At 38.3% G+C, this 12,108-nt stretch overlaps 1 protein-coding gene across 1 annotated transcript in view; it reads right to left on the bottom strand.

Moving 5' to 3' along the window:
• Positions 1-12,108, bottom strand: part of LOC134536698 (ras-specific guanine nucleotide-releasing factor 2-like) — a 400,528-nt gene that overhangs the window by 18,447 nt on the left and 369,973 nt on the right. Inside the window, exon 26 of the mRNA XM_063376561.1 lies at positions 6,238-6,435. Within this exon, the coding sequence (XP_063232631.1) occupies positions 6,238-6,435 (198 nt within the window). The remainder of the gene's footprint in view (positions 1-6,237; positions 6,436-12,108) is intronic.

Raw genomic sequence — 12,108 nt, 5'->3', positions numbered from 1 at the left:
AAATATGTTTATTACTTTAGCGAACAGATTATTTTAACTATAACTTTTATACATGTTTGCAATTTAACTTCTTCCAATCTGTGTTATTCTGTTAAGGATAGGACGATGATAGGAAAAGTAGGAAATGAATGGGAGTGTTTCAAGTTTAATGTGCCTTGAAAAAGTCAAATCGATGGTTGTTCCAATCGAGTGGAAGAGAGAGAGATGCGGCGCAAGCGTACAATGAGTGTAAGTGGACACAGTATAATCAGACAATGTGCGTAACGGGACACTTTTTCGTGCGTGCAGCCAGCATTCATTAATTTATTAGAAGGCACGTAAAAAAAAAAAACTTTCAACAGGACAACTTAAGTGAAACTTGTATTGAACTTCAAGAAAAAGGTTGTTCCTTTGAATAAAATTTTTGTTAGAGTTGTCATCAAACAATATTCATTGTGATGCAATGCAATATTGTGAAAGCAGAGAAAGACTGCTATTAATTAAATTACACACATAAATAGAATACAGGTTGATCAGTAGCGGATCCAGAGGGGGGCTAAGGGGCTCAAGCCCCCCCCAAAAGCATCTGGGTCCACTATTGTTTTAGTGTTTGCCATGATAAAGCCTAGCCTCAGCTGGGTCAAGCCCCTTCCAAACCAAAATCCTGGATCCCCCACTGAGGTTGATGTAGGTAGGTTTTTAAATTTTTTATGGAACTTTCTGAAAATTTCAGGAAAATTCTGGTAACTTTACAATTAACACCATCTTTTATGATATCAAATTTTCTAAAGGGATTGATCTAACATTTTTGCAAATTCCATGCAACCAAAAAGTTTAAATTGTTTTCTAATCTATGCATTCAACATTTTTGTAGAATTTATAAAAGATTATCAATAAGAGTAACTGGCCATCAACTGGATGTTCACTGGATGCAGAAGAAGGTAGGTCTTGTACTGAGTCTCAAATGAAAACTCCCATGAAAACAACATAATATTTATTCCCACGAGCCATGCATTAAACAATTAATTCGCTCCTTGCACTAAGAGTGACTGTATTAAAAAAAATTTCAAACTAATATTTTGGTATAATATTATGAGTTATAAAACAGTTCGAACAAGCTTGGAATTGTGTTTTCTATAGAAGTTACGCACTTTTTACCCTGCAACATAATTTTGGTCACTTTTTTCAGTAATGGTTGTTTGAATCAAAAATGTTTCCAAGCAGAAGTTTTTGATAATATTAAAAAAGTATTATCATAGTCTTCAATAGATTCAATACTGTAGCAGGGTGTCTACCGGTTACGAAAATCCCGAAAGTCACGAAAAAGTCACGTTTTCGTGAAGGTGGTCACGAAAGCCACGAAAAGTCACGTATTGAAGCAGTGGACACAAAAATCGGGGAGAGAAAAAAATATTTCATGCAGTCATAAATGTCAGTACTTAATACATGCTAGAGATTTTTTTCCGGTTTAGGAAGCTTTAATAATACTGTACTCTTTATTTCTAAACACGCAGAAATAATTGAAAACGACGTCAAAATGTGTTTACAAACGAGAATGGAAAGCAAAAAGCCGTATTGTGAAATGTTAACTATGTCGAACCTCTATCTATCGAACTCGCATGTATCGATTGTCCGTGTTTATCGTATACTTGCTATGGTCCCGGCGAAATTGCTATACAACTAAGGATAAAAGAGTCCGCTTGTACCAATGTTCAAATTATCGTTTTTCCCGTATTGATCGTACAAACAATATGTTCCCGTCACTATAAATATAGTCAATGATAATGATAAACATCGTGCCTTTTGCAGTGTATGTTGCACCGATTTTGACATTGCACATGCTGGGGTTAACAGTGTTAAGGTTCACGAGAATGGAAAACGTCACTCAAATTTAATGCGTCAACTTTTAAGTTATAAACAGACTGTAATCAATTTTTCTCGTACCAACGAAGGAGAAAAAGCTGTTTGTATAAGTGTCGCATCTGTGGAGACTGAAACAAACCTTGAGGACCAAAGATGTAGGTCTAATGTTCCAGAAACACGTCCTGCATTAGATTCTGCTACAGTCTCAAACACTGAAAAGGAAACTGTGCGTGAAGTACCGGTAACTGTTGAACCATCACAGTAAAACAGGATGGAATATTCATGGATATCTTCGTTCTCTTTTTTACCTCTTCAAAGATTTTCCATCGAGAAGAGCTGAGTACATGCAGATAACAGGGTCCCCAGTATTTGCATTGAAATTCTGTCAGGTAAGGTGGGTGGAGAACTCAAAAGTACTGAAACGAGCCATAGAAATGTTGCCACACCTGAAAAAGTATGTGAAATCCGTTGAAAAGAAACCACCAAATTCTGAGAACTTCAACAAAGTAAAGGAAGCTTTAGCTGATGAGTTGAGTTTTTGCTGTCGGTAGCATTGCAGATTGAGCCATTTTTGATTGAATTTCAGTCAAATGCACCGTTGCTACCATTTTTGCACCAGGAGCTTTTCAGCCTTTTGCAAGGTATTGCATCCAGATTTGTAAAGAAATCTGTTGTTGAAGGTATAAAATCTGGTTCTCAGTTTGCAAGTTTAGATGTTATTGAAGTCTCTTCTCTTAAGACACTTCAAAATATTGATGTTGGGTTTGGTGCTAAAGCAGCTTGTAGTAAAGGAATAAAAGAAATGACAGTAATGAAATTTCGGACTGATTGCAAATGCTATCTTCAACATTTGTTTTCAAAGCTTGTGACTAAATGTCCTTTGTCATATAAGATTGTTAAGGGTGCTTCATGTATAGATCCTGATATAATGAGAAGTCAGATGCTGCGAAGCTCACGAATCACTGTAGCCCTTGAAGTGTTTGTGACAAAACAACACATGACTCCTTCAGTTGCTGATTGCGTGAAGAGGGATTACATGAAGTTTTGTGAAAACCCTGTTGTTGTCGAGGCTGTTGAGAAATTCAACTGAAAAGAACACAGACTGGACAGTTTCCTTGTGAATCTCATTTCTGATCTGAAAATGGATAGTACAGCACTACTTACTTTCTTCCAGAAAATACTAGTAATGTTCCATGGAAATGCAGCTGTTGAAAGGGGATTTTCGGTAAATAAGGAATGTTTGGTGGAACATATGACAGAAGACTCCCTTGTGGCTCATAGATCTGTTTATGGAACAATTTATTCAGTTGGAAATGTAGCGAATGTAGTTATTTCAAAAAATATGATTCATTTTGTCAGAAATTCTTCAGCAAGACGAAAGGAAGCATTGTCCAAGATGGCAGAAGAGAAGGCTAGAAATGAAAGGACGAAGAAAATAAATTATGATGAGATAAGAGAATTACAGTTTGCTAAGAGGAAAATGCTCGAGCAACAAAAAGAAGAGCTTAAGAGAATTACAGTTTGCTAAGAGGAAAATGCTCGAGCAACAAAAAGAAGAGCTTAAGTTGCTGGATGACAAAATTTCAGCTCTTAGCAAAAAATTACAGCAGTTGATAATTTGTCTGAAATCAATAACGTTTATTATTATTTTTGAAATTTTTTTACTGTGTGTGCAGTGTTTTAAATGTGTAGTGTAATTGAGCAAAATATTGATTTACACATCTGTTTTGAAATAATTAAGTTTTTAAAGTGTCATGTACTCTATAATGTTTTTTTAATTGACTTATGAGCTGTGGAAAGTAATCAACACTAAAAAAATTATTAAGGTAAGCATGATTCCATTTAAAAGTGTCTAGTATATAACTTAATGAATTCTTTTTGCCTGATATTTATGCACTTAAACTTTTTTTTATTGGCAATCTGTATAACCTTACAAGGATGCAGACGTATTATTATTATTTTGATGTTATTCAAGTATTTAAATGGTTCCCAAAAAGGTCACTAAAGTTGAGAAAAGAGGTCACTAAAAGTCACTAAAAGTCACTAAAATGAATTATGAGATTCTGGTAGACACCCTGTGTAGTGATAATGACTTAGCTTATTGTCCACCATCTTAATGGCTAGACCTCCTTTACCATACATTGTCTTGCTGCCTCCAGGGTTGACTACCTTCACCAATTAACACAACAAACTGACAAGACATAACACATCCCTCATCATTGTCTCTGTCCATGTCTAATCTCTGTGGTCTTTTACTAATCTCTCACCATGTTGGTGTGCTGCTTGGCTCTGCCGTTGCGTTTGCTGTTCCCTGCAGTGTCTGCACTTCCTAACCATCTTTGACCCCTGCTGAACACAGTGACTCTGAATGTAGAGAGCTACAGTTTATTACTCTCAACCATTTTCTGCAGTGTAGCCCCTTATAAAAACTCCTTTTGCTGGATTGGGTGGCTGTCGCACAATGTCTTGCTTTGTCTGCACGGTTTGTGTTTCTCTTTTACATTACTGTATACTAGCTGTCTTATTTTTTCAATAGTTACTCAGTTAGTGGCTAACAAGTACAAACAAGGTGAGGAGGAGACATTTTCAACAAAACCATAATGCTTCATGTCAGTAATCATAATTTATTTACCTCTTCTATTCCAGTTTTTCAGAGCTTCATCCCTACTTTTGAACTGAACTAGTTCTCTCTGTTCCCTGAACACTATCTGCCTGTGGAATAAGCAGTATATTTATTAGTTTTTGCCCAAACAGCATTTCTGCTGAGAAAATAGAGATTTAATTGGTGTGCACCTATCTGTTAAGAAGTGCAGGATTAGGATCTTCTAATCTAGAAAGAATGCATTTCAAGATGTCCACTGCTATTCTGCTTCACCGCTGGCTCAAAGTAAATTTGGGTTGGATGTCGTCTTGACAAAACAATATTCTTTTGCAAATGGCTTAAACTCCCCCAATGTGAATTGGGTTCCTCTATCTGTTTTCACTGTTTTTGGGATTCCATCATTCAGAAATGTTCTTCATTATTCCTATGACGGTTTCAGATGTAATATGATCATGGCTGACCATCTATAGAAACCTGGAGAAGCAGACTGCACACACACCATCGCTGGTGCACACTAAGTTATAGAGAAAACTCAAAATGGACAGAGAGATAAACAAACACACAGAAAAAGAGCCAAAATTAGCAGATGTAAAGCAGCCTGTTTGTGCCAAATATAAAAGATATTAGTACTTCGTTAAATTTTTATTACAGAAAATTTGTAAATGAGCTGTTCAGTGTAGTTAATATATTAGCATTATTCACAGAGGTTTATAGATTTTGTAGTGCATTAATTTGAGCAAAAACAATATTTCAACAGGTCAAAATAATAAACCAACATAATGCATGAAAATAAATTAAGAAAAAAGGGCACAATCTTTTCTACACTTAATTGTTCAAGAGAAACACAGTTAATTCTAGTAATGAATCTCTTTGAAACTGTTTAAATAATGCATTTTATGAAGACCGAAAAGTTTATTTTTTCATGAATAACTCTTTTACTCTTTCCCAGACATAGACACAATAGAAATGGTTTTAATTTTCATGTTTTTTTTTTCCTACCATTGAAAAACTGCTTTTCAACAGAAATATTATATAGGAATAAGAAGCTTCATGTTATAAAATGCTTAGCTAAACTAACGGTTACTTGGCCAATTGGCCATGACCATTCTGATGGAGACGAAGCAACCAGACAGGGCTTGCAACGCTAGAGTTCACACACCAGCACGCTAGCTAGTGCCGATGATGCACTCAGAAACATGGATGGCCACTGAGCAGTCATAATTTATTATCTACTTAGGATAAAACAATATTCACAGGAGTAATGTTGTCCTGATTATTTGGATGAGCGATTCCCTAATTTGAATACTGTGAAATGGGGAGAGTATAAAATGCAGGGTAAATATAAACATTAAGCTCAAGGAAATTTAAGTACAAATTCTTAGATGAAATTCACTTAAAATAAAACTGGTAAATAACTTACAAAATATAAAAAATTTAAACTTAAGACATCATATGTAAGATTTCTTTGGGCAGGCTGTTTCTATTTACCCCGTTTTACGGTAACACTGATTATAACTTATCCACTGATGAAATCAGAAGGAAATAGCTTAAAATGAAATGCCAGTTATATTCAGTACACATTATATGTACCTAGCCATTATAACTAAGGATTCCTACTGAGAATGAAGGGTTAATGTTAAATTCAGTACATTTTTTTAAAGTTTGTTTTGTCGTTAATACTAAACTGCAAGTGTAAAATTTGAAATAGGTGATAAAAGTATGCCAATGCAGTCGTAAAGGGGCAGTGTGGCAGAGACGCGAGGAGATGAGACATCGAGACCAGTGAGCCATACCATCCTCATCTTGGAGAAGTTGAGCAGACCGTCGCCGGTGAAGTTGGGCGTGCCCTCCTCGATGAAGGACAGGTCGGTGAGGTACATGCCCAGGTAGGGTATGCAGGGCGGGTCGCAGCGGTGGAGCGCGTCGCGCAGGCTGCGGAACCGGCCGTCCGACGACACGATGGCCTGCAGCTTCTCTATCGTCTGCTTCGTCTGCGGCAGCACACACCCCGTCTCGTGCTCCGGTGACAAACCCGACATTTACACATTTGCTTTGCCACAAGAGCAAGACTGCTGTCAGAGGTATTGCCAAAGCAGGGAGACAGTACCACACACACACAGATCAGTTGTGTTAACTTCCAACCTCCTGTGCATGGGTAGTATACAGACTGAGCCAAGAGAACAGTTAACTGCTCATGAATAATGAAGAATTTTTTTATAATAGTTTGACCAAAGTAATTTGCAGGTCTTAATAAAATCAACACCCTTTAAATATACAAATGATGGTTGATAGCTTTTTTCAGCCTATTATTTATAAAACAAAGGACTGATTTACATCACTAACAATGTGTGAGGAATATTGAATTCCACAAATAATAATAATAATAATAATAATAATAATAATGTATTTATTTACCACTTTTTTACACTTTGTTAACAATATTCACTTAATTAACCAGGAAATTTAGCACTCACGAAAGCAAGCTTGTATGTGAGTGCATCTAGTCAATTCAAATTACATGCGGTATTTTGACGATTAAACTGTAGCAGCTATCATTTCCAGCTCTGTAGCAAATTCTTATGTTTTTTGAAATGTTTGTTCAGCAAATGTTAACTATTGCTATGCATAAAATACATTTTATTTCATTACAATTTTTTCAGACATGGTTTGGTCTATGCAGTTAGATAGTGGTATGTAGGCCAATGAAAAGTAAGGTTTAAATTTAAGAAAGTGACAATGGTTTTACATTTGAAAATTATGAACTTGTGTAAGCAAACTGTAGTGTGTAAAAACCCAGGCTACTGCCCTCCCCACTTTGTAAATGACTTTATTTAAGCTTTATTATGTTTTTTGTAATCAGAAATAATAATTGGTTAGGTTTTCTGTATGATGTAAATAACAGTTTTTTGATCTTTGAAAGTTAATTTAAGCCCACCTCCCACAATCATGATAATCAATGACGTAAAGACTTTCTAGTTTGGCAGTGGGTCCAGCACGCTCCCGCAGGTCCATGGATCGTAACCACGCTCTGCTACCATTTTCGTTACACTCCTCAGTCTCTCCTGATGACTGGGGGTAACGAGTGGATCTTTGGTTTCAGAAGGCAAAATGATGATTTCGTCTGGACATTAGTACCTCTGTTTTTATTTTACTCTTGATTATTTTCACATGATAATTTCTAAATTGATTAACAAAAACACACACACACACACATATATATATAAACATGGATTTAAAATCACATTATCAAAAGAATGGGTCGGCCCTTATTAGACAATTAAATAGATCTTTAACATAATTTAAATAAAATTCGTAACAATAAACTGAGTCGCAGTCCCAGGATCTTTTAAGTCATAATGAGAAATTGCTGGCTGTCTGATTTGTTCAATGTCACGATTCAATGCTAGTCCGAAAAGGTTTTAAAAACTGAAGGGCTGGTGGTTTGAAGGTTGCTGGATGAAGTGGAACAGCTGACGGGATGTCAGAGAGCCTTAGTCATCCGGCCCGTGGAGACTGATCTGGTCCTCGGAATGTGTCCGGTTTTTGTAAACTGGTCTGGTACTTGAACCCTGGTCCGGTACTAGTACCCTGGTTCGGTACTTGTACCCTGTCTGTAAACAGATCCGAAACACATATGTTCAGGACTGATTCACAGACAGTTGGTAAAATAGGCAGAAAATGCCTTCTAGTCACGATGATGGTCGGGGAGTAAAAGTTGTCAAAACTCACCAAACAGGGTGATTTTTTCCAGGATCTGACCGGGCATTGAGCACACGGACCCGTCGCAGACGTTTCACAATTTTAAAGAAAATTAATTATTTATGAAGACTATAACATGACTACTTCTGCGAGCTAGATCTATACGGACTGACTAACGCCTAAACTCTACCACTGGGGGAAATATCCCTAGTGTTGGAAGAAACTAATTACATCGTAGCAAAGACACTTCGTTTATTTACTTCTTCACTACAAAGCTCACACACATCATTTTACACACCGACGACTACAACTAAAAAAACAATGCTTGGCTGCAACTCCAACACATGAAATATCACTAATATAATAATTTACTTCCCAACACTTCCCTTTAAATTATTAATAGTTATATTGTGTGCATATATATATATATATATATATATATATATACATATATATACATATATATACATATATATATATATGTATCATACATGTGTATCATAAGGTACAATGCACTAGACAAGACCCATTTCAATCAAAAATTTGCAATGTTTCTCCTTTGACAAAGGTTTTGTCAGCATGTCCGATACCATTTGTTCAGTAGGTAAATAACATACTTGGATGGTCTTTTGCTGGACATGTTCTCTCAGGAAATGGTAACGTATGTCAATGTGCTTAGACCTCTGACTCACGACTCTGTTTTTTTGACAGACAAATGGCCCCTCTGTTATCACAATATATGATGGATGGTCCAACCTCCTGAGGCTGCAATTCTTTTATCAATTCCCTAAGCCACAGAACCTCTTGGACAGTGAAACTGAGTGCTATATATTCTGCTTCCACCGTGCTCAGTGCCACTGTTCTTTGTTTCTTGCTGTGCCAGGAGATTAGACCCCCCATGAATTTAGAACTACAACCTGTTACTGAGTGCCTCCTGTTATTTTCGCTGCCCCAGTCTGCATCACTGAAAGCAATCATTTCCGGGTCAGAGTTCCTGTCATATTGCAGTTTCAGATTCTTTGTACCATTCAGGTACCTGAGGATGCGTTTAACGGCAACCCAATGACACATCATTGGATTACTGTTGAACTGACTGACGCAATTTACAGCTTGTGCAATGTCGGGCCTAGATATCTGACACAAATACAACAAACTACCAACCGCCTGCTGAAAAGGAACCTCTGTGTCATCTTTCTCGCTTTCTTCATAGCACTCATCACCTTCACTAAATTCTGTCGTATTTCTCGGAGTTCCCTGAAGTTTCACACCTAAATCCATGGGAGTTGCGACGGGCTTACTGTCAGACATTTTGAAGCGTACAAGGATCTCGTCGATATAGGGGCGTTCATCAATCCATAACTTGCCAGAGACACGATCCCTGGTGATGGACATCCCGAGGCAATATTTGGCTTCCCCTAGGTCCTTCATGTTGAACTTCATTTCAAGGCTTGACTTAACCATGTTTTTAAGATTTTCGTCGTTGGAGAACAACAGGAGGTCATCAACATATATAGCGACAACAATAACATTCTCGCCTTGACGTGTGAAGTAGATGCAAGGGTCTGCTTTTGATTGGTTAAGACCCATTTCGATGAGAACTTCATGGAGGCGTTGATTCCAACACCTACCACTCTGCTTTAGGCCATACATGGCCCTCCTCAGTCGCCAGACTTTGTTGTTTGGTTTTTCTCCAATTTCATCGGGTGGTTGTAAGTAAATCTCTTCTTCGAGGAAACCATGTAGGTAAGCTGCCTTGACATCCATGTGTGCAATATTGAGATCGTCTTTCGTGGCTAGGGCAAACAGGTACCTGAGTGAGGAGTATTTGACAACTGGGGAGAACACATCTTCGTAATCTATACCTGGCCTTTGGCTACATCCTTTGACGACCAAGCGAGCTTTGTAATTTGGCTGATCTGAGGAGGAGCTCTTGAGCTTGAATACCAACTTGGTTTTCAAAGGTACTCTCCCTTTTGGTAAATCAGTCCACTCATATGTTTCATTGCATGAAAAAGATTTCAACTCTTCTTCCATTGCTGCTTTCCACTTCGAAGCCTGTGGACTCTCCAGAGCTTCCCTTGGAGTTAAGGGCTCATCTTTACCTGAAGCAAAGTATGATATAAAGTCCTTGTCACTTTTAGTTTTTCGGAGGCGTGTAGACCGTCCTAGGTGGAGTTCCTGTTCCAAAGGTTCCTTATCAGAAAAACCATAGAAAGGTTCTTCGGCACTGTCGGACATGTCTTCATTGGGATCACGGCTGTCATGAGTTTCTTGATCCTCACTAGTACCATCTGCCTCACAACTCTCGTTTGGAAGATCAGTCAGGGGCATTGTTAAAACATCCTTGTTAGGGCTGTCTTGCGTGTGACTTCTTTCTGGTGGACTCATGACTAAAGGGTTGCTCTGGCTAAGCATTTTGCCTTCCAGAAAAATTACATCACGGCTGACCGTTATTGCTTTGGTGGTAGGGTTTATCAAGCGATATCCCTTTGTGTCTTCACTATATCCCACGAATTTCATCTTCTCAGAACGGGCGTCCCATTTTTTTCTCTTTTCTTTGGGTACTTGAACCATGGCTTCACACCCAAACAACTTCAGATGGCTCAGGTTTGGTTTCTTCGAGTACCAAGCTTCATACGGGGTTTGGCCTTGGAGGGCTTTGGTGGGACTTCTATTATTCAAGTATACCGCTGTCGTAACAGCTTCTGCCCAGTATTCTTTAGGGAGGTGAGCATCTTGTAATAAACACCTAGCCTTATCGACTGTCTTTCTAATTGACCGTTCTCCCACTCCGTTCTGTTGAGGTGTATAGATGACAGTCCTTTGGTGCCTTATGCCTTTCTCTTTTAGGTATTGTGACATTTTATAATTCACGTACTCCGTCCCGTTGTCTGATCGCAGCATTTTTATCTTCCTGTTGAGCTGGTTCTCTACCAACGCACAGTACTCTCTGAAAAAGTCAGGCACTTGATCCTTGGACTTTAAGGCGTAGACATGGGTGTACCTGGAATAGTCGTCCACTAAGATAAAGAAGTACCTGTTGCCTCCAAGGAAAGTGGTTTCCATTGGTCCGCACAAGTCTGTGTGAATCAATTCAAGTGGTTCCTTAGACCGATATTCACTTCTTTTGAAGGGCTGTCGACTGTGCTTCCCTAAAATGCACACTTCACAGGGTTTTGCACTGCATTCAACACTCTCGACACCGATGGCCATACACTTTAGTGAAGCCATATCTTTCCTGTTTAGGTAACCTAATCGCCTATGCCATAAATCCTGTTGTGAGGTGATGACACAGGCCCGGTGATTAGTTGGTGTATCAAGCTGGTAAACTCCTCTATGTTCTGTTGCTGTGGCAATAAGCTTGTCCTCGCTGTTGTAGATTTTTCCACCATCACCATCAAAAATGACCTTGTTGCCCTTCTGTACAATTTTGTTGACAAAGAGAAGGTTAGTGGTGATGTTTGGTGAGTAGAACACATCCCTAACCTCAACAACATCGTCTCTCCCAGACACTGAAACACTGATGTTTATGTTCCCCACTGATTCTGTTTTAATTGTCTCGCCATTCGCAGTGAAGATTTCCAGCTCACTTTTATTTGAATCCTTAGAATGTCTGTACTTGGTGAGGTGCATTGAGGCACATGAGTCTAGATACCAACGTTCACATTCATTTAATGAATTAGAGAATAAGCATGCAAGAAATGCACTTCGGTCCTCTCCCTCCATCCGTTTTCCTCTTCCTTCACCAGTTCTAGTTTGGCTTCGGCACTCAGCCGCAAAATGTCCTACCTTGTTACAATTAAAACATCGGAATGTGTGAGGCCATCTCCTTTCAGGTTTGTTTACATTTAAGTAGTTCCTGTTGTTGCTGGCGGGATGTGTCTTATTTCGTTGACCACTGTAGAGTGCTGAATCTCCTGGTTTGCTTTCACCACATTTTACATCCTGCAAAAGCTTGATTTTAA

This window comes from Bacillus rossius, chromosome 11, assembly GCF_032445375.1.
Source record: "Bacillus rossius redtenbacheri isolate Brsri chromosome 11, Brsri_v3, whole genome shotgun sequence".
Lineage (NCBI taxonomy): Eukaryota > Metazoa > Arthropoda > Insecta > Phasmatodea > Bacillidae > Bacillus > Bacillus rossius.
Note: the sequence above shows the minus strand (reverse complement) of the source record. Positions and strands in the feature narration are given on the sequence as shown.